The sequence below is a fragment of the Portunus trituberculatus genome, chromosome 44, assembly GCF_017591435.1.
Source record: "Portunus trituberculatus isolate SZX2019 chromosome 44, ASM1759143v1, whole genome shotgun sequence".
Taxonomy (NCBI): domain Eukaryota; kingdom Metazoa; phylum Arthropoda; class Malacostraca; order Decapoda; family Portunidae; genus Portunus; species Portunus trituberculatus.
In genome coordinates this window covers 18246365-18273825 of record NC_059298.1, presented here as the reverse complement: position 1 = coordinate 18273825, position 27461 = coordinate 18246365, and the positions used below count along the sequence as shown (strand labels likewise).

Below are 27461 nucleotides of genomic sequence, written 5' to 3'. Positions count from 1 at the left end.
TAATAATAATACTTTTTTTTTTACGTTAAGGCCTATAGCGCCTGTAGGCACACATGAAGAGTATGTAGGAAGTGCTGTTCAGCTTCTGCCCATTAGTGGCACAGGCAATTTTATTTACAGTGGTGGCCCATATCACCACACAACCTCATCTTGGGTGTAACCACCTGGAACCTGGGTATCATGATGACATGTAGGTAACTTTAAACCATTTGACAAATGGCAGTCTTTAAGACTGTACGTGATGGGATTCAAACCTACGTGTGAACATCTGCCCGATCCCACGCTCACCACCTTATCCACTATGCCACCGCCACCCTATATTACTACTACTACTACTATTATTATTACTACTACTACAGCTACTAATATTATTACTATTACTGTTGTTTATATGTTATTATTTCTATTTTATTTTCTTTCCATATTACATGTGTATTACGTGTAACACTTTCTTGTTTCCTCTATGATAACTACCATTTATGCATTGTTATATATATTTTATATATTATGCCAAATGTAAAGGGATTACTGTGAAATTAATATTATGTTTTGCATACCTATGAGACTTTATCCATTGTTAATTTATAATATTTGTTTGTAATTATTTATGGAAAACTTATATAACTCACTTTGACTCACTTGGTGATGATGGTAATGATAATTCAGATCATATTAATATTATTGAAAAAATTTCTGGAAATCATAACATTAATACTCAATCTAGGTATTTCAAAATTGAAGAATATACATTAGCTACTAATCCTTATTCTAATAATTATACTAAATAATTCATTTAAATATTAGATAACTTCCTAAGAATGTTGATTTGTTAAAATTAATGTTAGATTGTCTCCCTAAACATCCAGATGTAATTGCACTAACAGAAACATGGTTAACTGACACCACCAAACTACTTTACTTTATGGAAGGATACTCTGCATTCCCCCTGGTCAGAACTAACAGGGAACATGGAGGTATCAGTATTTTTGTAAGGAATGATATTCACACAGATGTGTTACATGAATACTGCTTGGTCAATGATGATATAGAATATATATATATATATATATATATATATATATATATATATATATATATATATATATATATATATATATATATATATATATATATACTACACTAAAATTTAATTAGATACTGTTGAATACATAATAGCCAGAGTTTATAGACCTCATAGTAAACACATACAAAATGCCTTTACTGACACCTTTATTAACATATTATCCACGGATGTTTCCCGGTGTAACAAAAATATTACTCTTGGTGATTTTAACCCCTTCGATATGAGGATGTGTTTTCATATTCATTCTGGTTACTATTTGGTGATTCTATACAGCTTCAAAAACTTATGTGGGATATTAGAATAGTGAAAACTGTGGTCATTAATCTTCTGACCTCTATAGACCCTTCCTAATGTCTATAAAATTGTCTAATCGTACACAAAACTAAAGGTAAAGATGCGTCCCAGTACTGAGGGGTTAACATTAATTTACTAGAACAGTTACTTCACCTTCCTACTAATATCTTAATTAATGCAATGCAAGCAATGAATTACTTTCCTCATATATCACATCCCACCAGGTTCCCAGATTATCCACAACTAGGCAAACCCTCCTTTTTAGACCATGTTTGGATGAATTTCTTACCACCTTCTTTATCTGGCATTTTATATCACAATATTTCTGATCATCTACCTGTTTTCATTAATGTTACTAACCAATTTGTTCCTTAATAGTAAGCATAAGATTACTTTTAGGATCTTAGCAAATATAACCAAGACAAATTTACACACCAAATTAACTGGGAAGATCTTTACCACATGACAAGCACTAATGAAAGTTTTAATTACTTTATTGATGCTATTGTCACGCTATACGACAGATGCTACCCTATAAAGACTAAATTTGTTACTTATAAATGACTGCAAAACACTTGGCTTACCAGGAGATTAATGAACTCAATTAAGCATAAATTTGTTCTTTTAAGCAATCTAAACTTGGAATTACATCTCATGACACTTTCAAAATATACAGGAACACACTCACACAAGCTTTAAGTATAGCTAAATGTAATTATTACTCTAATTTTTTTTTAATTTTAAAAATAACACCAAGACAATAATGGCAAACTATGAATACTTTAAAAGGGAATTTCCATAAAAGCACCAGTATTAAAACATTGAAAGTAGGGACTACTACACTAAATAAGCCAATTGACATAGCTGAAGCATTTAGTATATAACTATTTTTCGAATATTGCACCCCACCTTAATAATCAATTATCTAATTCTAATACAAATCCAAATAATTATCTTGAAGATGATTTCCCACAGTCCATGGTTGTTCCCATCCTAACTACTCAAGACTTAAGTAATGTAATTAAAAACTTAATAATAAAAACAGTTATTAATGACATTGTAATCTGTTATTAAAGGAAATACTGAATTATTCTCTATACCATTAAAATTTCTTTTCAATCTTTCAATTGCAAGTGGAACTTTTCCAGCTAAGCAATAATTACTCCCATTCACAAGGTTGGTCCTGATGATGATCTTAAAAATTAATTGACAGTTTTTCCTAAAATATTTGAATCTGCAATGAAGACTCACCTTATGCAATATTTGGAAAATAATAACATATTTAATAATGCACAATATGGTTTTATGCCAAAATGTAGTACGTTTCAAGCACTTAACGTTTTTCCAATGACATCCTAACTTCAACAAATAAATAACTTTGTCATATCTATTTTCATCGACTTCTCTAAAGCATTCGACACAGTGAACACAGTGAAGCATAATATCCTTCTTGATAAAGTGTATCATTAGGGCATATGTGGCACAATTCATTATTGGTTCAGAGATTACTTATCTGAAAGGCAGCAGCAAATTCACTTTAATGGGGGAAATGTCTTCTTTGAAGACTGTTACTCTTGGAGTACCACAAGGTGGGGTTTGGGCCCAATTTTATTCTTAATTTACATAAATGACATATCTAATATTTTCACTAATTCAGAAACTATTTTATTTGCAGATGATACGACAGTTTACCTGATAGACCCATCTCCAGAACAACTCATTATGTCTGCTGGCTGGGCTCCTTAGGGAATAGCAGGCCTTCCAGCTCTGCCAATCTACATGAACTAGCAAATTAGAGCTCCATATACATAAGTAAGAAGCATATAAAATGCTTTAATGAAAATCAAGTATCATCAAATATTAAAAGAAATTATTCAAAAGAAAAATTAACATTCCATGCTTATGATAAGCATATCACAATAACAAATACTGGCAGCCCTGTGTGACAGTGTTGCTGTGAAAACGTTGTAATCTTTATTCAACATTCACCATAGCCCTTAGTAAGACAAATGGTGCAATAACTGTGTTCCATATACAATACGAGTGAACATCTAAAAAAATTAGGTTATTCATGTATAAGATAAAATATAGCTCGGTAGTTAGAGCGCTGGCTTCACAAGCCAGAGGACCGGGGTTCGATTCCCTGTCCGGGTGGAGATATTTGGGTGTGTCTCCTTTCACGTGTAGCCCCTGTTCACTTAGCAGTGAGTAGGTACGGGATGTAAATCGAGGAGTTGTGACCTTGTTGTCCCGGTGTGTGGTGTGTGCTTGGTCTCAGGCCTATCCAAAGATCGGAAATAATGAGCTCTGAGCTCATTCCATAGGGTAACATATGGCTATCTCGTCAGAGACTGCAGCAGATCAAACAGTGATTTACACACACACACACACACACACACACACCGTAGTGTAGTGGTTAGCACGCTCGACTCACAATCGAGAGGGCCGGGTTCGAGTCCCGGTAAGCGGCAAGGCAAATGGGCAAGCCTCTTAATATGTGGCCCCTGTTCACCTAGCAGTAAATAGGTACTGCATGTAACTCGAGGGGTTGTGGTCTCGCTTTCCCGGTGTGTGTTGCGTGTTGATGTGGTCTCAGTCCTACCCGAAGATCAGTCTATGAGCTCTGAGCTCGCTCCATAATGGGGAAGACTGGCTGGGTGACCAGCAGGCGACTGAGGTGAATTACACACACACAGCGTAGTGTAGCGTAGTGGTTAGCACGCTCGACTCACAATCGAGAGGCCCGGGTTCGAGTCCCAGAAAGCAGCGAGGCAAATGGGCAAGCCTCTTAATGTGTGGTCCCTGTTCACCTAGCAGTAAATAGGTAGGGGATGTAACTCGAGGGGTTGTGGCCTCGCTTTCCCGGCGTGTGATGTGGTCTCAGTCCTACCCGAAGATCGGTCTATGAGCTCTGAGCTCACTCTGTAATGGGGAAGACTGGCTGGGTGACCAGCAGGCGACCGAGGTGAATTACACACACACACACACACACACACACACACACACACACACACACACACACACACACACACACAAATTTAAGGATGGAAATTTATAGGATGGAAATTGAATATAGGCATAAGGAAGAACTGTCACAGAGAGAGAGAGAGAGAGAGAGAGAGAGAGAGAGAGAGAGAGAGAGAGAGAGAGAGAGAGAGAGAGAGATGGGAGATGGGTCAGGTCACACACTTGGCCATTCAAATTCTGAGTGAAACGTGGCAGCAGTGGAAGGCCTGCTATTCCCTAAGGAGACCCGCCAAAAAGCCGCGTTTAGATTTGGAAGACTATAATCAAGAACTTAATTACCTACATCAGTGGTGTCCAAGTAATGCACTCACCATCAACATTGACAAAATCCATTTCATGCTTTTCACATGCAAATATCAGCTTAATCTACCCCAACTTACAATCAATGTACAATCAATGGAAATTCTATTTCCAGAACTAACACAGTAAAATTTTTAGGGGTTACCTATGACGAATCCTTGACTTTCAAGCATCATACTAATAATGTAACTCTAAACTTTCCAGACACATTGCTTTACTTCACCAAATCAAAGATTATATGCCTCAAAATGTTCTCAAATGTATTTGCTATGCCCATATATATTTGCTTATAACATATTGCAATATTGTATAGTGTACTACATACACAACATTCTCTCTCTCTCTCTCTCTCTCTCTCTCTCTCTCTCTCCTTAACTTACCATTAGCTGTGGTAACAATATCTATCACTCCAGGGGAGAAGCAGGTCTGAAGGAGATCCGCTTGTTTGCCTTCCACCTCTCGTGTTAACTCTATTTCCGGCAACATGCGGTACCAGCACATACCAGGCTGGAACTTGGCGTGGTCACTGCCAATACCTGAAAGTTCATCTATATGTGAGACACATCCCATACCATGGCAAAGTGAACATTCATCCAAGGTTTATATATCTCTACAGGAATATCATGACAATCTCATTTTTCCAAAAAGTATAAATAAGAATCTAAACATGAGAACACTCTTTCAGGCCACTAGTCTTTCTTCGTTTTTCAGAAACATTAAACTATTCCTAATGAAGTCTAATAGTATAGTTTTTTTATCTCGACCAGATTTGGTCTGGATAAGTTCATGGGGTGCTGTGTCCTTACCATCAAAGCTAGTTATAAAATTGCTGAAAATCTCCCTTTGGGCCTCACAACTCAAAGGGGCAGTCACAGCTTGTCCTCTAAAGACAACTCTCCTCCTTCACATAAAACTACATGCACTTATTACACACACACACACACACCCTTCAATTAAAAATAAAAAATGGCAACTCCAACTAGCCTTGGAGTTCCCTTCTAGAAAGGGAACCATTAATGTCCCCAGGTCAGACTGCTCTCTCGGTATTGACCATAAATGTTTTGACACCCTGAAAACTTTTCTTCATTAACTTCAGCAACATTTGTAGTCTTAAATCTATTTTTCGATCTGACAAACACCACCACTCTTCTACCAAACCTCTTCTTTTTTTCCTCACCAAAATGCAAGTGAGGCAACTAACAGTTACCCTTTTGTTGTTCCCTCGTACTTTATCTATTCTCATTTTCATTTCAAAGTTAGGTGTTGCATTTATGTGTGCAACAACTTGACTTGCTCTCATGCTCACACTCTTGAATCTTCTGAGTTTTTCACTATCTGGCTTTGACTCAAAAGTCACTCTCTAACAAAATTTATTTGTGCTGTCTACTTCTCCCTAACTCCTCTGACTATAAGGAATTCTTTGACAATTTAACCCCTTCAATACGGTGACGCCTATGTAGGCGTCATGAAGCCCCAGTAGCAAATACGGTGACGCCTACGTAGGCGTCATATTTCTTTTCTGAGCTTTCTTCAGTTCAGTTGTCCTGTGTAGTGTGTTGGATACCAACTACACACGCCGTATGCTGTCTTTGAAATCCTAGTGCTCCTCCCACCATCCTTGTCTCCACCAATCACTAAAGATAAGCTACATGCGTCCTGCCTTGTGTCTAAAATTACCCAATGACATAGACTGTTCCCATCTCTCTCTCTCTCTCTCTCTCTCTCTCTCTCTCTCTCTCTCTCTCTCTCTCTCTCTCTCTTCCCTCCCTCTCCCTTCCCTCCCTCCCCCTCTTCCTCTCGAAAGATAAGCTACATGCGTCTCGCTTGTGTCTAAATTATTAGCAAATGTCACTCTCTCTCTCTCTCTCTCTCTCTCTCTCTCTCTCTCTGAAGAGAGAAGCGTCCACTTCCCTCTTCGAAGGCGATATAGTGACTAAAAAAATAGCAGCATAATACACAAAGACGACAAGTATGACAAGCTTGCACGAGTTTCCCTCGGGCGGCACTACCACCCGTATATCATACAGGCGGGCTTTTTTAACATCCAGCGCGAAGGGGTTAATTTTACAAAGTGGAGCACATTCAGTCTCTCTATCCCTTCATGAAGATCTCCATCCTTGAAGAATCCAATGTTCACCACCAGCTTTGGCTTTCCTCTCCCTTCACTGACCATCCTGGTGAACTAGCTTTCAACTTTGCTATCCTTCATGACTTCAAGCAACTGGTGCAATACCCTACTCATATCCCTGACTGTCTTGGGGGGGACATACCCAACATTCTTGACCTTTTCCTTACCTCTAATCCTCCTGTTCATGCTGTTACCATATCTTCTCTGTTGGGCTCCTCAGATCACAATCGGATTACTAATGAAATACCGTATTTCATTAGTAATTCACTATCACTCACTGCCACGGAGTCCAGGTTATCCTCATGGCATGACCATCCTGGTGAACTAGCCTTCAACTTTGCTATCCTTCATGACTTCGAGCAACTGGTGCAATACCCTACTCATATCCCTGACTGTCTTGGGGGGACATGCCCAACATTCTTGACCTTTTCCTTACTTCTAATCCTCCTGTTCATGCTGTTACCATATCTTCTCTGTTGGGCTCCTCCGATCACAATCGGATTACTAATGAAATACCGTATTTCATTAGTAATTCAATATCACTCACTGCCACGGAGTCCAGGTTATCCTCATGGCATGAGCGTATATGAATACTAACATACTGACCATCCTGGTGAACTAGCCTTCAACTTTGCTATCCTTCATGACTTCGAGCAACTGGTGCAATACCCTACTCATATCCCTGACTGTCTTCGGGGGACATGCCCAACATTCTTGACCTTTTCCTTACCTCTAATCCTCCTGTTCATGTTGTTACCATATCTTCTCTGTTGGGCTCCTCCGATCACAATCGGATTACTAATGAAATACCGTATTTCATTAGTAATTCACTATCACTCACTGCCACGGAGTCCAGGTTATCCTCATGGCATGAGCATGAGCGTGTATGAATACTAACATATGATATGCATTATAGCAGGCAATAAAGGAGTGGAAACAAATTTAATATTGTGGTGAAAGACATCACGTCAATCTAAAAAGGTCACAAGTAGAAGAAGAAGAGGCCAAGTAGCCAGAGTCTCCGCCGTCTGTGGCCGATCTTATCATCTCTGCTTTATTCTTAGGTATTTCATGTAAGATTTCACTTTATGCAATACAAACCACCCTTTCTTGGGGGCAAGGTTTGTAAAAAAACTAATAGAAATATATATATATATATATATATATATATATATATATATATATATATATATATATATATATATATATATATATATATATAGGCAACCCCGGTTTAACGAACGTTAACACAACGAAATTTCGCTACAACGAAGGTTTCGTTTTACTACCATCTGCTCGTTTAACGAACACCAAACTCACTTTAACGAAGTTTTATCCAGGTAATTTTTTTCCAAATTTGAAAGCCCCACCGTATCATGCAAGCTGACAGGCTTTTGAATACACCAGGAGCTGCTGGTACTAAGGCCTGCCTCAGGAGAAATCCTGAGACACCTGTAGAATAAAGATCAAGATCAAGCCTCTCATGGACAACACAGGCGCTGTTGATACAAAGGCCTGACTCAGAAGAAATTCTGCACCACCTGTAGCATCAAGATCAAGATAAAGATCACACACACCACTCACTCCCCAGTCAAAACATAACAGCATCACCAGCAGCTCATCTTCCCTAGTTCAACTTACCACCAAAACGCCCTGCAATGTGGCCTAACACTCCTAAGACAACCAGGAAGTGTCTTACTCTCGAAGTGAAGCTGAGTATTATTCACAGACAAGAGAGAGGCCAGAAAACTAATAACATTGCTTGCCACCATCTTGACTCCATCTACTGTCTACTATTTTCAAGTCAGCAGACTCTATTAAGAAGGCTGGTGAGACCACATCTTCCTTGAAAGCTAAAAGAACCACCTGAACTCGTGACTCTACAATGGATAAAATGGAAAGCCTTGTGGAAATGTGGTACATAAGTTTTGTATGCGGTACCATGATGCGCACTTTGTTTACATTCCACAGGTTGCCGGTTAGTGTATTTCCGTTTCACTCTCCCTCCCTTCATAAAGTTAAGATCATCAACATTATAAAGTTACGTACATACATACATTAGTGTACATTATAATGACTTAAATTAAACTACCTAAATGTTTAACTTCATAATTTTTACTTTCATTAAACCTTTTACTGTACTATGATGCACTCTCGCTTTGCTTACTCTCAATGGAAGTTCAAATCAGGGGTTAAACTTGTTATAATCGATTCGCTTACGAAGTTTCGCTTAACTAAGTGTTTTTAGGAACATAACCCTTCGTTAAGCGGGGTTGCCTGTATATATATATATATATATATATATATATATATATATATATATATATATATATATATATATATTTTTTTTTTTTTTTTTTTTTTTAAACCCATGTGGTATGTTGGGGACCAGCCCAGAAGACATCCCCCCTATTTTCATTATTTCCTATGAGAAAATTAGGTCCGCTTAACGAATTTCCGCTCTACGAACACCCCCCATCCTGTATACTCAATTATTCACACCTTTCTCTAGTAAACTCTAGAACTCCCTACCTGTTTCTATATTTCTAACTTTCTATGACTCACTTCATTTAAACGGGAGGTTTCAAGACATTTATCCTTTCCTTTTGGCTATCTCTCTGACCTGCAAGGGGACTGGCAACAAAGTGGGCTTTTTTTTTTTTTTTTTTTTTTTTTTTGTTCGTTCTATGTTGCCCTTGGCCAGTTATTCTCTTACATAAAAATAAATAAACAAATAAGTGAATAATCCTAAACTGTCCTTGTTATTGCTGCTACTGTTGTGTTATGTCACTGCTACCACTGTGCTGCTGATAGGGTGGTGGTCCTGCACTCACACTAGTACCAATAGCTAATTTGTTGCTACTGTCAAGAGCAATTTGCCTCTTGTATGTTGGTCCAACTGCCTAAATTATGGGGCTGTTGTAAATGCTACTGGCTAAGCAAACCTTTAACAGCATAAGCTTCCAAGTTTATTTCATGCCCATTATTCATCTTGGCTAAGAGAACATCCTGATGGAGAGGCTGCATGCTGGCTTCTTGGAAAATGTCAGGCTGATTTCCTAGTGGGATCCACTTCAGACTAGAAGACAGGACTGGAAAACAAAGACACTCATTACAGAGAATACTACAAATGGTCTAATTATTAAGACACACAAAACTGGAGAGTAAACCAGCCCCTACATACAAAATAACAAAAAAAATAAGGGAAATGGCAAGAAGCTATCAGGTCTACATTTGGCAGACCCTGTATAAGATACACCTTCCTATTTTCACTATCAATCCTATCCACTAATGCAGCGAATCTCAACAATTTTTTTTGTTAAGAACCCCCTAAATTATGAGACCATTTACCAGAACTCCCAGTAATCTAACATCAATCAAAATGTTAATATAAGTGACTGACACTAACTCAATATGCAATGGTATACTGCAAAGGATATTATTCAATCAGCCATCTAAGTACCTCTGTAAGTCTTCTTGAAAACCTCTGGGGGTTTGTGAACCCCAGGTTGAGAGCCCATGCATTAATTTGTTTAATTTTCTCTTAAAGCTCCTTAATGACAAAACACTAACAACAATTACTGAATCAGTTCCATTCATATACCACTCTATTTAAAAACCAATTCATTCCTATCTCTTCCTTAAACCTATTTGAGAACCAATTCCTTCCTATCTCTTTCTTAAGCTTAACTTGAAGCTGTTTTTTCTTCAGTCCTACTTACTGATTCTAATAATTTTGCTAGCATTCTCTTTATTATAATTCCTACACTTCTTTAATACTTATATCAGGTCCCCTTTTTTTTTTTTTTTTTTTTTTTTTTACAAGGAGAGACTGGTCAAGGGCAACAAAAAATGAATAAAAAAAGGCCCCACTGGATTGCCAGTTCCCTTGAAGTTATTAAGAGTTATCCAAAAGTAAGGGACAAAGTCTTGATACTTCCCTCTTACAAGAGGTCAAGTTCTAGGAAGATGGAAATACAGAAGCAGGCAGGGAGTTCCAGAGTTTACCAGAGGAAGGTAAGAATGATTGTGAGTACTGGTTAACTATTGTATTAGAGAGTTGGACAGAATGGAGGTGAGAGGAAGAAGAAAGCTATGTGCAGCGAGGATATTCAGTGTAGAAGATGAAGACAGCTGAGTGTCATTGAAGAAGAGATGACAGTTGTCTGGAAGAATGTGTCGAGTTGATAGATGGAATAATTGAGTTTTGAGGCATTGAAAACTACTAAGTTTTCTCTGTCCCAATCAGAAATCTTAGAAAGATCAGAAGTCAGGCATTCTGTGGTATCCCTGCATAATCTGTTGACTTCCTGAAGGATTGGTCGTCTCTTAAATGACGTGGGAAAGTGTAGGGTGGTATCATGAGTGTTGGAGTGGATAGGGCAAGAAGTTTGGTTAAGATGATCATTAACCCGTAAGAGGTCAGCATTCATTTATATACCATTTACTCATCCATGTCACCAAAAATCTTTTTTCCGTTTTTGATCCCATATAACTCAAAATGTTTATAAAAGTATAAAAAAAAAAGTTAAAGTTAGAAATTGCCAATTCTAAATGTCCTGCTGGGATTTTAAATTTGGCTCATTCAGCGATGCTGCCAGACGTACGATTTTGGTGTATGGCAACATTTCCTTTTTTCTGCATTGTTTTACAGATATTTTTCTCACCAAGATAAATGTGTGTGAAATGAATAATTCTTGATAAAGAGACACATATTTTTGTATAAAATATATTAAATCCATAAAATAAGAGCACTTGATCTGAAGTATTTTTTTTTTTTTATTCTTTTTACACTATCCAAGTTTCTCAATATTGCAGCAGGGTATGATATTCTGCAAAGCAGGGCTCAATGCACTGAGCTACATCACACTCATGACAGCAATATCGAGTGTCGCTCCGCTTCCTTGGTCGTCTTTTTGTGTGACTGCAAACATGGCAGGCTTTCTGAACTTTTTTCTTTTTCATGTCTGGTCTTGGTTGCAAGGTGCATGGAAAGTGTTGTCCCGTGAGGCATACAGGATTGTCAACTACATGACGTCCTCGGGTAGGGTGCTCAACAGCATTCTTTTCCAACAACTGACGTTGATGACAAAATCTTGTAGAGTTGGATTTTTGTATGTCTTCTCTTTGAATATGTGAGCATTCAGCATCGTTACATCAATTAGGTGGAAATATAGTTTCTTGTATCACTTGAGTGTTTTATGGGCACATTCTATGAAGGAAATCATAGCATCAGCTTTGTCTACTAGACGCATGTTGGTATTGTATGTAGTCTAGCACACACTCTGGCTTCATAATACATTGTCTGGAGGAGCGATCAATATTGTGGCTGAGAACTATTTGAGGGTAATGAATGGTGGTGAGAAGTGTTATGTCTCGTTTATCTTTCCATATAACTAAGTGTGCCTTTTGGCTTTCCTGTAGGAGCAGTCTCCTTTGTTTGCTAGTGTTTTCTATGTTTCATCACAGTTCCACACCTACCTGTCTGTCTAGAGGAAAGAAATTCATTCAAATAATGCTGGACTTGTGTACCAGTTGTCTACATAGAGTACATGAGTTTTATCTAAGTATGGCTCCATAAGTGTCATCACTACAGCTCCTGACAGACCAAGGCTGCTATCATCAGTGACTTCTGTCCCATCCCCAGTATACAACACAATGTCCTGCACAAAACCAGTTTTACAGTCACAAAGTGAAAATAATTTGAGGCCAAACCTGTGGCGTTTTGATGGTATATACTGGCGGAAATTTATATTTCCACGCCACAACATCAAACTCTCATCAATGTTGACATTTTTATAAGGATAAAACACATCCTTGAATTTACTTCTTAGATGATCAAAGATAGTTCGAATCTTGTTCATTTTTTCAGTTGTGTTGTTTGCATATGCCTGCAAGTTATCAGTGAAGTGAAGCGCTCACAATATATTGACAAATCTGTTCACTGGCATGACCTTCCTGAAAATTGGTGTCTGGACTACAGAGTCAGTGGTCCAATAATCTCTCTAGTTATTTTTCTTGACCACTCCCATCAGCATCACCAAGGCCAAAAAAACCTTCATCTCAGGTACTGTAACATCATACCACTGATGTTCACGAGACTCAGGCCTAAACACTTTACCTCCTCTTCATGAAATACACATAGTGGTTTGACTCAGTTACAATTGTTTCCAAGATGTTTTCATCCCAAAAATAATTGAAAAACTCACACTACCAGCTATCTGCTGTGAGTGTTTGCACTTTTATTCCTGAGCTTGACTCATCAAAATTATAAACTAGCAGCTCAAAATTTGACCCATCTATCCAGTCCCATCAGCTGCCAGGTCTAATTAGGTCAGGTGCAGTAGGTACCCTTCCTCTCCCTTGGCAAAGTGGTGTTTTGCGGTGGGTAAACAATAAGATACGAGGTGTGCCGTGTGTCTTGTCACTGCCTGGCTGCTGTGTGATTGTACTGGAGTCAAGGTCATTATACTTATCACCACCACCATCTTCACTTGGGACAGCAGATGACTGTTGCCTTACACTTGAAGATGGCCTAGACTCCTTCCTCTTTTTTTTGTGTTGGGTGCATAAAGCCAGTTAGACGTGTCAGAAGGGGAAGATGTATGTGACGGCCCAGGAGTGGGAGGAGAAGGAGTGTGTGGTGGCGGAAACACGCCAAAGTATTGTGCCTCAAGCTGTTCATCTTCCTCCTCCATTTTCTGATCAAAAACATAATCAGGATCAGCATAACTGTCATCAGTGCTGATGTCACTGTTGTCATCAAAAATATCTTCCTCAAAAGATAATTGTTTAGCAATTTCTGCGGAAGTTAGAGAGCAGGGACGCCTGCCTGCCATCGTGACTCAGTCAAAGACAAGTGAGGGCCTGAGAGGCGAGTGGCAGGACACACTGGTAAATCAGGAGGGAGGGGGTGAGAGTAGGTGACTTGCCCAGTTACCAAAATAACGGGAAAATGTGCTGATATATGCTAGACACCTCAACAAACATAATTAGTGTCACTAAAGGGAATTTCAAATGTATAGGAAGCGAAAAAAGAGACGAATGTACTTGTATGTGATTGACCACAGAGAGTAACCGTGGATTTCACGTACAAGTACGTGCTTGACCTCTTACGGGTTAATGAATAACAGAAAGATAGTGGGTGACATGACAGCACCCTGAGGAACACCACTGTTAACAGATTTAGGAAAAGAACAGTGGCCATTTACCACAGCAGCAATAGAATGGTCAGAAAGGAAACTGGAGATAAAGTTGCAGAGAGAAGGTCAGTTTTGATATCAAAGCTTTGTGCCAGACTCTATCAAAAGCTTTTGATATCCCTAATGCAACAGCGAAAGTTTCACCGAAATCTCTAAAAGTGGATGACCAAGACTCGGTAAGGAAAGCCAGATCACCAGTAGAGCAGCCTTGATGGAAGTAATACTGGTGATCAGAGAGAAGATTGTGAAGTGACAGATGTTTTGAGAATCTTCCTATTGAGGATAGATTAAAAAACTTTACACAAGCAAGAAATTCCCGATGTCGGATATTCTTGGGTTGCCATTGATCGCTAGCTGTTTTAATACGCGACTCGGTATATAGCCAGCCAGCTCGCAAGAGAGAGACATTCTAAAATTCCATATGATCTGGTAATACACACTCTACAAAACTGTTATTATAAGCTTAATACTCACAGTCGCAGTTTCAATGCTCTCGCATTTTTTACTAGTCTCAACTACATATTTGGTTTAAAAAAAATTTTCATATAGTTCAACAGAGAGCACTGTTTCTCCTCTAAATATTACAAAGGAATACATTCTGTAATAATCTTGGTAGAGCAACATTTTTGCGGCCGAAGGCATATCAAACCGAAAACACTAACTGAACTCGGGAACACCGAGTCCTCTCAAAACACCAAAACAACCTCGCGGCCCGCGGTTGTTTGGAAGCTCATGTGGAGTAGGGTGACCAGACGTCCCCGATTTCAGTGACCTGTCCCCGGCTACTGCTGTCCCCGGTTTTCTGTAACTGAAAGATCACTTGATGCGTTAAAAAACTACTCCTTTTGATTATGATAATTATGTCCTTTTATCATTACTCTTTTAGAATGTCAAGAATAAGGAGAAGGCCTTAGTTTCCGTGAAGACGGTGAAGTGTATAGCGGACACATTTTTAACAGCTAATGGGTGTTCATGATCTCAGATACAGGCAACCCCCATTTAACGAAGGGGTTATGTTCCTAAAAAACACTTCGTTAAGCGAAACTTCGTTAAGCGAACCGATTATAACAAGTTTAACCCCTGATTTGAACTTCCATTGAGAGTAAGCAAAGCAAGAATGCATCATAGTACAGTAAAAGGTTTAATGAAAGTAAAAATTATGAAGTTAAACATTTAGGTAGTTTAATTTAAGTCATTATAATGTACACTAATGTATGTATGTACGTAACTTTATAATGTTGATGATCTTAACTTTATGAAGGAAGGAAGTGAAACGGGAAAGACACTAACTGGCAACCTGTGGAATGTAAACAAAGTGCACATCATTGTACTGCATACAAAACTTATGTACCACATTTCCACAAGGCTTTCCATTTTATCCATTGTAGAGTCACGAGTTCAGGTGGTTCTTTTAGCTTGCAAGGAAGATACGGTCTCACCAGCCTCCTTAATAGAGTCTGCTGACTTGAAAATAGAGACAGTATAATATGGAGTCAAGATGGTGGCCAGCACTGCTATAGTTTTCTGGCCTCTCTCATGTCTGTGAATAATATCCAGCTTCACTTGGAGAGTAAGAGACTTCCTGGTCGTCTTACGAACACTAGGCCACATTGCAGGGCGTTTTGGTGGTAAGTTGAGCTAGGGAAGACAAGCTGCTGCTGACGCTGTTATGTTTTGACTGGGGAGTGAGTGTTGCGCGTGTTGTCCATGAGAGGCTTGATCTTGATCTTGATCTTTATTCTACAGGTGTCCCACGATTTTTCCTGAGGCAGGCCTTAGTACCAGCAGCTCCTGGTGTATTCAAAAGCCTGTCAGCTTGCGTGACACGGTGGGCTTTCAAATTTGGAAAAAAATTACCTGGATAAAACTTCGTTAAAGCGAGTTTGGTGTTCGTTAAACGAGCAGATGGTAGTAAAATGAAACCTTTGTTGTAGCGAAATTTCGTTGTGTGAACCTTCGTTAAAGGGGGTTGCCTGTATTTCATCAGGTAGAGATTTTTTTTTTTCTTTGCAACTTGGGTAAATAAGGCGAGAGAAACTTTTGATTGCTGGTTTAGAAATGGTACAGATAGTGTCCCCGTTTTAGTTTTTCCAGTGCAAAAACACTACATGTTTTTACCTCCCTGAACTGAAATGTCCCCGGAATTTGTCTCAGAAATCTGGTCACCCTAGTGTGGTGTTCTTAGAGCTGGAACAGAATGCCGGTTTATACATGTGCTGTAGCTGACTGCAATTCTATATCAAAAAAGAAAATCCAAGGCGTGAAAGGATGGACTTTTTTTTCTTTGCAACTTGGGTAAATAAGGCGAGAGAAACTTTTGATTGCTGGTTTAGAAATGGTACGGATAGTGTCCCGTTTTAGTTTTTCCAGTGCAAAACACTACATGTTTTACCTCCTGAACTGAAAATGTCCCCGAATTTGTCTCAGAAATCTGGTCACCCTAGTGTGGAGTGTTCTTAGAGCTGGAACAGAATGCCGGTTTATACATGTGCTGTAGCTGACTGCAATTCTATATCAAAAAGAAAACCAAGGCGTGAAAGGATGGACTGTGTTTCCCAGGAAGAAAGACGCGGCTCGAAGAAGATTATGGGAGACACGATGTAAACGAGGCCCGACGTGGAGAGCTACCAAGGACCATGCTATCTGCTCAAAGCACTTCATAGATTGGTGCAAAGGACCGTCAGCATCGCATCCAGACCCTGAACTGTTTGCCTATAACCGGTGGGGAGCAGGTAGAAACCTGCTTGATGTTGTTTACATACGAAACGGACAATCTTTCACTGAAGTCATACAAGGATTTTGCATCAAAACATCGTGTTTATTTGATATTCGTCACATTTTCTGGATTTGATTGCTAATGAAACTTGAACCAATGCTTGCTTACTGAAAATAATGTAATTCACTCAAGGTGATGAAGTGTCCCAAAACTGAGACCATGAACCAAGCATTTTTGGCTCGTTTTGCCATATTATGTTCTCTGTGCTTGGTGAAGCTGATTAGAGATGTTCCTAATAATTTATTACTTAGTTTGATAGCACATATATGACGTAAAAAATTTTCCAGCATACCGAGTTGAATGTGCTAAATTAAGTTATCTGGCGAATCTGGCAGCTTTTCAGCACTTTCCGATGTCGGGAATTAAAGCTATAAGGTGGTAGTTTCAGAGATTAGAACGGTCACCTTTTTTTTAGGAACAGGCTGAATGTAGGAAAACTTACAGCATGAAGGAGAGGTAGAAGTCGATACACGTAGTTGAAAGAGTTTGGCCACGCAAAAGGTGCAAGCACGGAAGCACAGTTATTGAGAAAAGTCCATCAGCTTTCTGAGGATTTGGGCCAACAAGGGCATGGAGAACATCATTATGAAGAACTTTAATTGTAGGCATGAAACAGTCAAAGGGAGGAGGAGGGACAAGCCCAGAATCATCCAAGGTGGAGTTGTTAGCAAGATTTGAGAGAAGAGTTCAGCTTTAAAGACAGAAGAGATGGCAGTGGTGCCATCAGGATGAAATAAAGGAGGGAAATATGAAGAAGTAAAGTTATTGGAGATGTTTTTGGGCAGATGCTAGAAATCTCAAGGGGAGTTGGAGTTTGAGAGATTTTGACATTTTCTATTTATGAAGGAGTGTTTGGCAAGTTGATTTGGCATGATTTGAGGTAGAAATATAAAGTGCATAAATTCAGGTGATGGATGGCTTGGCTACCATTTATGGGCAACCTCTCTATCATGTATAGCACGAGAACAGGCTGTGTTAAACCAAGGCTTACAAGGTTTAGGTAGGGAAAAAGAGTGAGGAATGTACACCTCCATGCCAGACACTATAACCTCCATTATGCATTCAGCACACAGAGATGGGTCTCTGACACGGAAACAATAATCATTCCCGGGAAAAATCAGCATAATACCTCCTCAGGTCCCCCCAACTAACAAAGGCAAAATGGCAGAAGCACCACCGCTTTGGGGGATCCTGTGGAGGGATTGGAGAAATCAGACAATATACAGATATGAGGTTATGACTGGAAGAGCCTTACAGAGAAGATACGGTAACAGCATAAGCAGAAGGATTACAGGTAGGGAAAAGGTCAAGAATGTTGGGCGTGTCTCAAAGACAGTCAGGAACACAAGTAAGATGTTGCACCAGTTGCGCTAGGTCATGAAGGATAGCAAAGTTGAAAGCTAGTTTACCAAGATGGTCAGTGAAAGGAGAAGAAAGCCAAAGCTGGTGGTGAACATTGAAATCTCCAAGAATAGAGATCTCCACAAAAGGGTAGAGGGACAGAATATGCTCCACTTTGAAAATTAAAAAGTCAAAGAATTTACTACAGTCAGAAGAGTTAGGGGAGAGATACACAGCACAGATAAATTTAGTTAGAGAGTGACTACTGAGTCGAAGCCAGATGGTGGAAAACTCGGATGATTCAAGAGCATGTGTACAAGAGCAAGTCAAGTCGTTGTGCACACAGACACAACATCCAGCTTTTTCAAGAAAATTAGAATAGAAAAAGTAGGAGGGAACAGGAAAGGGACTGCTATCAGTTGCCTCAGACAGCTGTGTTTCAGTGAAGAAAAGATGAGGTTTAGTAGAGGAGAGGTAGTGTTTTGCAGATTGAAAATCAGATCTAAGACCACAAATGTTGCAGAAATAAATTTTAAAAAAAGTTCACCGAGGTGTCAAGACATTTAGTGTTGCTACCTGAAGAGCAGTCCGACCTGGGGACATTTCTGGTCCCCTCCCTAGAAGGGGACTCCAAGGCTGGATTAGGAGTCAACATTTTTTTTTATTTTGAGTGAAGGAAGTGTTGTCATCAGAGGGCAGCCTATGACTGCCCCCTTGACTTGTGAGACACAAATAGAAAAGTTTAGCTAGATCACAACCAGCTTCAATGGAAGGTTCACAGCACCCGTGAACTGATCCAGACCAGAAGTAAAGTAATACCTCGATATGATCACCCCAACATACAATTTTTTTTTATATACGACGATAAATTTCATATAATTTACGCCTTGAAATACGAAGATATTTTTAAGATACGAATAGCCATCAGTAGGTGGCGCAGCAATCGCTCAGCTACCTGCGTTCACCCGAACATTCGGGTCTGTGCTCCTCAGCAGCGTATATTTTTTCTTAAGTTTTGTGAACTCAAGACATCATAAGTCCCAAAAGTAAAAGTTTGGCAAGAAACACACAAAATAGCCTGTATTCACATAGTGATTACACTTAGAAATTCAATAAACGAGTGAGTACAAATGGTTTTCTGCTCACAAGCAACTCTTCCTCTTTGCAATGCAAAAAAAACAAGTCTCTAGATGTCATGGTTACCAAAATATCGCAGGTTGAATGAGGTTTATGTGGCCTTGCGTCCGATCAGGTTCAGCGGCCTTGGCTAGAGCGATAGAATAGAAAACAGGCCCCTTGTATCCTCCCTCCCTCCCTCCCTCCCTCTCTCTCTCTCTCTCTCTCTCTCTCTCTCTCTCTCTCTCTCTCTCTCTCTCTCTCTCTCTCTCTCTCTCTCTCTCTCTCTCTCTCTCTCCTGTCGCTTGTTCTGATACCACTCTCTCAAAAGTTGTCTTCCCATAACATGGCGAGAGACCCGAGGTATAGAAGTAAGGTGCACGGGAGAAGTGGTGGAATCAGACACAGTGAAATCACTGTCGCTCCTACCATCCATCATTGGTGACAGTGACATAGAGCATATGTTTACTCTTGATGAGTGTTGCCAGCTCACAAGCAAAGAAAACGGGAAAAAAATGGCCAAAATATGGCCATAAAATGCCTGAATGTCTATCGACATGCCCCGAGTCTTGCATGATGAACACCTATTGATATATCCCGAGTTTTGCAGGTTAAGTCATCTGTATTCTTTTAATCATTCTCCATTGTACTGATTATATGTAGACTTGTATCCTTCCTGTAATATGGAGACCAGATCTACATAGTATAATTTAAATGAAGTCTGACCAGTGCCAAATATAACTTTAATATTACTTCAAGACTTTTGTTCTTAACATTCTCAAAAATTAACCTTAATATCCTACTTGCCCTATTTTTGGCTTCTATGCTTTGTTTTTTTAAGCATAGATCAGAGCTAATTGCAACTACTAAATCTTTTTCATACCCTGAAGTTATCAGAGCTTTGATGCTTATTGTGTACCTACTCTGTAGATTTCCTCTACCCATGCTAAGTATTTTGCCTTTATTAATAATAAACAGCATTTGCCATTTGTTTGTCATTAGGCCATCTTATCTAATCCATTTGTTCTTTTTTATTGTACTATTTAACTACAGTACTATTGTACTATGCATTTCTATTTGTTTGATTCTATTCTTATAAAAGGAAGCTGATACAAACTTTACCTTTCCTGTGGACATATAAAACATCTGGGTTTGTCTCATTGGTTGATGCTTCTTGGTTTTTCGTGCAGCGAACATTCAGTTCATATTTGACAGAATCCTGTGCCCCCCACTCAGTCTCATCTGTGAACAAAGACTAGCATGTAATAAACAATGTTCACTCATCATACATGAAGAATAAAAACAATATTTTAAAAATTCAAATGAGCACATCTATGACTATCATTCTCCTTATACACAATAATACAGTACAATTTTTAACACAGTGCCTCATGACAGCAAAGCAAGTGTGTCATAATAAAGAACTACCACATGTCACATTACTATTGTATGCAAGATGTTCCTTGAAGAATGTCACATTATCAAAAATGCAAGACTTATCACTAAGTTGGAAGTATTTTATCAAGATATCCTTTTAGCATCACTGTTTACGTACTTTAATGGGTAAGGGTGTGTCCTCAGACAGCCTGTTGGCCTGCCACACTCCTCACTTAATTTACATTTCATTACCTAGTGTAACCATGTGTTTACTAAAATTACTCTTAAGATTCCTTCCCTCTACTGCACACAATGTAGCACCAGATATCCGTTAGTGAACACGATAGTGGAACTAAAAATACTCCCTCTGATTTGTAACTTCAGTAAAAACAAAACGAAAACAAAATCAAATATCAGTAATAACAACTTCACACAAAAAAAAACACCTCCCTAGCAAAGCAAGCAATAAAACCACCTTGAAGTACTTGTATCAACTGCCCTCCTTGTTCTTATCTAATATCATATCACATCACTCAATAATAAACTTTGTGTGGGCACTGTATCTCGCATCATCCCTGGACTGGAATGCTCACTGTTGGGGATGTATGTGAATCCCCAAGGTCACTCCCCACTGGCAATGGTCAGGTCAGGTCAAGTTAGGTCACTCCAAGATAAAGGTGGCAACAATGCAGGGTACATACAGCCAATGACCAAAAGTATCAAGTTCCACAATAGACACTTGAATTTGGGTGTAACAAAAAAGGATGAAGATAGAGTAAGCAAAGTGAAGGAGCAATACCTTTATTCCTGAACTCGAAGAATCTTGGGTCAACCTTCAAGGGAACCAAGCCAAGTCTGTGTGCTAGAACTTCATCCTGGACAATACTTGTATTGTTGTACATGTATACCTTCTCTATTGCCATTGTTGCTACCTGCAAATTAATTAAATGTATTTATCATTCATAATACTATATAAAATCAATTAATCAGCAGCCAAATGACATCAAGGTACAGTACAAACTACTTACATACTTCTGCTATGTAGATTAAATAATGAAGATAAATACAAATATTACTAACATAGATATAGATTTCACAAAGATTTGAATTAACATAACGAGAGAGAGAGAGAGAGAGAGAGAGAGAGAGAGAGAGAGAGAGAGAGAGAGAGAGAGAGAGAGAGAGAGAGAGAGAGAGAGAGAGAGAGAGAGAGAGAGAGAGAGAGAGAGAGAGAGAGAGAGAGAGAGATTGCTGGATGTCCGTTATCCATCTTAGAGGGTCAAATTTTCACACCGACCCACTTCATCCCAGGTTTGACAGTTCCACTGACTGGAGTTTCTAAGTAATGAATGTTCATGTTCCCATTAACCCCTTCGCGCCGGATGTTAAAAAAGCCCGTCTGTATGATATACGGGTGGTAGTGCCGCGCACCCGAGTGCAGGAAACTCGTGCAAGCTTGTCATACTTGTCGTCTTTGTGTATTATGCTGCTATTTTTTTAGTCACTATATCGCCTCCGAAGAGGGAAGTGGACGCTTCTCTCTTGAGAGAGAGAGAGAGAGAGAGAGAGAGAGAGAGAGAGAGAGAGAGAGAGAGAGAGAGAGAGAGAGAGAGTGACATTTGCTAATAATTTAGACACAAGCGAGACGCATGTAGCTTATCTTCGAGAGGAAGAGGGGAGGAGGAGAGAGAGAGAGAGAGAGAGAGAGAGAGAGAGAGAGAGAGAGAGAGAGAGAGAGAGAGAGAGAGAGAGAGAGAGAGAGAGATGGGAACAGTCTATGCCATTGGGTAATTTTAGACACAAGGCGGGACGCATGTAGCTTATCTTTAGTGATTGGTGGAGACAAGGATGGTGGGAGGAGCACTAGGATTTCAAGGACAGCATACGGCATGTGTAGTTGGTATCCAACACACTATACGGGACAACTGAACTGAAGAAAGCTCAGAAAAGAAATATGACGCCTACGTAGGTGTCACCGTATTTGCTACTGGGGCTTCATGACGCCCACATAGGCATCACCGTATTGAATGGGTTAACACATACATACTTACTTCTGCTAGAGTTATTCTCCTGTATGCATTGATAATGGCAATGTCATAACCAATGAAATCCAGCTCCATCTCCAGAGGATCCATGCTGATGATCTCTATTCTGCCACTAGGTGAGGCACTCGCTGATGACTCCGGTTCTTTGACATTTTTGGCATCCATTTCCTAGAAAATATAACATGGTAGTTAATTTGGATCTTTAAACTTTAAGCAGAGAGATTTTAATGTGAAATGTAACAACCTAATAATTTACCTCAGTCAAATGGAATCTATGAACATAGATTTAAAATTATTTATTCTTTTAACTCAACAGAAAGCAAAAGATATTTTTTCTTCCTTTGGTGTGTCAGTGTCTGAAATTCCTTCCCTAGCAAAGTAGCTGGTCCTGAGTCAGCTGAGTCTTGCTCAGAAACTTGTCAACACTTTAGTAAATATGGAGAAAAGTGTCAGTCTGACATTAGATAATAAGAAATCCATCAATAGTTATATTTTGATGCCTAGAACACAAAATGAGCATTCTTGATAGTCAGAGAAAAATTCCCTCTATTTAAAAAAAAATCTGGTTTTGAAAAAAAAATTTAGATTTAGGTAATTTTTTGTAAATGCAGGGATTTTTGTGTTCCACACACATAAAAACCATTGATGCATTCTAACTAAACCTAACCAACTAAACCCAATCAAAGCTAACACCTAACCATAGACATAATAAGGAACCTTACTGATGTCTATAACCTAGCTTAACTTTGTGTAGGGATTTTTGTGTTCTACCTAAAACTTATTTATTAGTATTGACACTAAATGAATAATCTGAGAGAGTAAATGTATGAAAGCAAATGGCCTTATAAAAATGTTTACTTATCAATGGTGCACTCTTTTTTATCTGTGAGACTGACAGATTTATCCAGTAATAGAGCCAATTCTATGAGAATATTGATTGAATAATGCATTTTTTTTAAATTCCACACATGCACATAATTTAATTATATAAGTTTTATGGCCGTCCTATATGCTACTACATTAATTGGGAATTGGTGTATCTCCTATTTCTTCTTTCTAGGTCATTCACCAGCTCCAGTAGAGGAAGATGGAGCAGAGGTGTCCGTGGTGACAGCCCCTGAATCAATGACAAGATGAGAAAAAAAAATAATAATGACTGGTTGAATATGACGTTCTGGATTTGCAACAAGATTTCACACTTCACTAGTCAGGATCCTCACACTTACATGCACCAGCTGAAACTCCTCTACCTTCAATCTTCTCACTTCCATGTTGGGTGTTTGCGAGTGTCTTATAATAGATAATAGGCTCCTTTAATGCCCAACTTCACACCAATCTACCCTCACTGTGGCCCCACACCGCCACACGTGTTGTTGTCAAACGCAGACCCTGGTTCTGGTTCTGGTTGGTGTCGGAAGTATTGCCTTTTGGAACGGCACTTCCTGATGTGTTTTCCTGTCGGTCCGGGTTTTTGATATTGCTGTTTATTTACTGTTGTTATATTCACTGTCTGCTTTTTAGTTTTGCATATTTCTTTTCTGTTTTTGTCTTTTTGTCCAAAATTCTAACAATATGTCTTTGGTATTTTCATTTTCACTGTTTTCATATAGCAACTCTCCTAGTAGGCATCTGTGTCTTCTTGGTATGGTCGTTGTAGGATTGGGTGTCTCTGTCTTTCTAAGTTGTAGGCTGGACAGTACAGAATAAAATGTTTTATGTCTTCCACTGGGTCACCACACATAATACATTCTGTTGCCGCATTTATAAACCTTTGCCTATCTCCAAGATCCATATTGTTTGTATGAGTATGATGGTAGCCTCCCTGTTGTCATAGATCTTATCCTGCCCTCCTATACTTTGCCTCATCTCCCTGTACATCTTCAGGCTTATTTTCCCTTCCATCTCCTGTTTCCATATCTTTGTGTTCCATTCCTTCACCTTCCTACTGATATCCAAGTAATTCTCAGCCTCCCCTCTTAATCCGATTAGCTGTCTGTATTCTAGGAGTCCTGATATCCATTTATTTTTCTTGTTTGAGTTTCTCATTTCCTCCACCACTCTGCTCAGTAATTCATTTCCTTGATCTTTCAATACATATTGCAGGTATTGTAACTGTCCTTCCATTAACCGTGCCTTTATACTTGATATTCGTAATTCTCCTCTCAATGCTGCCTGTTGTGCATAACTTGGTGCTCCCAGTATTTTCCTTGCCACGCTGTTCTCTATTCTTTGGAGCTTTTCCACTTCCTGCTTCTTAAAATCCATTACGTTGGCTCCATACAGGACTGCTGGGAGGACAATACTTTTCCAGTATGTTTTCCCTATCATCATCCTGGCACAGCTCCTTGCTACCACTGAGTAGGTGATGTTGGCCATCCTTAGTGCTTTCTCTATTATAAGCCTTTTATGTTCTTTAAATAGATTCTTAGTGTCATTTATAGTTATTCCCAGATATTTAACTGTGTTACTTGTTCTTATTCCTGTTATTTCCTGTGGCTTATCCTTCATATTAAATATTAATAGAACCGTATTTTTCTCTTTATTAATTTCAAGTCCACATTTTCTTGCTATGGCTACTACCTCTTCCACCACTCTCGCAGCATCTTCTATACTGCTTGCCAGTAGCAACCCATCATCGGCATAAAACAATGAGGTAATATTAAAATTTTAATCTTTGAAACCTTTGTCTAGTTCTTGTAATTTCTGTATTATTTTGAAGTGACAAGTTTGAACAAAACAGTAGAGCCAGTGCATCCTTGTCTGATTCCACTTGTCACTGGTATCTTTATTTCCGTTTTTTCTTCTAGTTTAATTTTGGTTATATCTCCCTCATACAATTTACTGATAATTTCTATGGTTCTGTCATCTATCTTATATTTCTTCATTACTCTTACCATTATATTTCTTTTTATGCTATCAAATGCTTTAGCAAAGTCGATAGATATTGCAATTAACGGTTTCTTCATTTCATAGGATTTCTCAACACAGTACCTCATAATTAACACATTATTCTCCACTCTTCCTCCTGTGGTAAAGCCAGCCTGATTTTCTTGTATTAAATTATTCATCTTTATATGTTCTTCAATATTTTCTCTCAAGACAGACATCATCAATTTGTAGCCGATATTTGTTAATGCAATGGGTCTATACTCATTTACTTTTGGTTTCTGTTTCTTAGGAATTAGTACGGTACTTGATTCTTTTCAACTATCTGGCACCTCTGCTGTTTGAACGGTTTCCTTTAGTACTCTCACCATTGTTTCCAGTAGGGTCTCGCTTTCTAAAAAATACTTTTAGGAACTCTGGCTTCATCCCATCGGGTCCTGGTGCTTTCTTAATTTTCATCTTTTTTAGACATTTAATTACATGTTCCTTTTTGATAATATTTTCTTGCAGAAATCTTATTCTTTCACTTACTCGTCCCATGTCTAAATGTTCTCTTGCACATGTTTCTGCTTGTAACGAATCTTCATCCTCAATCCTTCTTTGTACTCGAAGAAGCTTGCCAGTCTCTATATTCTTCCTGATGTCTTCCCTTTCTTGGACATATAGCTCTCTCTTATTTTCATCCCATTCTTCTTTGAAGTAATTGTCGTGTTTTCCATAAATTCCTCTCCAAAACGCTCTGTGATTGCCTCTTCATATCCCAATTTCTTTTTATCTTCTCCATAGATATTTTCCAGAACGCTCAGTGTTTCTTTTTCTTTTTCTCCTTTCAGCTTCCTTATGCATTTCCAGATATTTTTCCCACTACCCTTGTCTTCCTTGATTTCCCTTGCCTTCTTCTCCTCATCCATGATCATTGCTTTATTGATTTTTTAGCCTTCATTTTTTGTTCCAGGTACATCTTCTTCCACTTTTCTTCCTCTTCCTTGTTTCCTTCTTTTCCTGCTTTCCTTCGTAGTCTGTTATGTTCTCCGTGGCTTCTTATTTCGTCCGTGAACCATACCTCTCGTAAGTCTGAACTGATACAGATTCAAAATAGAGTGCCAACCTCCGTCAAGAGTATATCATCAGGCTGCCATATTGTAATACCCATAGCCGCTCTCACATAGATAAAAAAAAAAAAAAAAAATCTACGTATATATGTGATGTAGCAGTAATAAATTCATTTTCTACTTCACCCTGAGAAGTGCAGGATAAGAAGAGGGGATCTGGTGGGTGGGTGGTGTATAAAAAAAACCAGGGAGAGCAGGAGCACTTTATTTCTCTTACGTTTCGCCCATAGGGCTTCTTCAGAGAGAATGATACAGGCAGGCAGGTAGAGCAGTATATATACATGTCAGTTCTACAATATTACAAGAGAGGATCTCGTAACACGACCCATCATAGTGAGTTACAGGTATCCGTGGCACCTGTAACTCTTACAGTAACCCACCTTCCCCCGTCTCTCACCCATAGCTCTAGTAACTCAACTAACTCACTATCCTTTCTCTCACATATTAAGGAGAAAGGAATGTGTCGGAAAATGCTCATGTTATAAGCATTTGCCAAGAACTAAAAAGACTCCTATTATCCATTTATATAGATTGGTTACTAAGTTTGGTTATTTATCATTCATAATACTTATATTCATAATACTAATATATCGATCATAATACCTATATTTCATGGGTGGGTAATCACAAGTAGAGCTGTTACCTAAACAGAGATGAGAGTGTGCCGAGAATGTACTTTAAAGTGAAATGAAATCTGGAAGAACTGAAAGCGTCTGGAGGAAATAGGAAAGCCATGGAAGTTTAAAGAATTGACTGGAAGGACTATGAAAATA

The 27461-nt window shown here is 38.8% G+C and overlaps 1 protein-coding gene across 2 annotated transcripts in view; it reads right to left on the bottom strand.

Annotated features, from left to right (window-relative positions):
• The window catches only part of LOC123519101 (DNA-directed RNA polymerases I and III subunit RPAC1-like), a 25573-nt gene extending 1468 nt beyond the window's left edge, over positions 1-24105 (bottom strand). The window contains exons 1-6 of one of the 2 annotated variants that reach the window (XM_045280319.1): positions 23917-24103; positions 22697-22858; positions 21445-21577; positions 20391-20510; positions 9779-9925; positions 5086-5241 (exon numbers count right to left, since the gene is read on the bottom strand). In XM_045280319.1, the coding sequence (XP_045136254.1) occupies positions 5086-5241; positions 9779-9925; positions 20391-20510; positions 21445-21577; positions 22697-22858; positions 23917-23961 (763 nt within the window). In that variant the 5' untranslated portion in view covers positions 23962-24103. Of the gene's footprint in view, positions 1-5085; positions 5242-9778; positions 9926-20390; positions 20511-21444; positions 21578-22696; positions 22859-23916 lie in introns of both variants that reach the window. The other variant, XM_045280320.1, reaches the window with a different exon arrangement.
• Positions 24106-27461: the final 3356 nt, after the last annotated feature.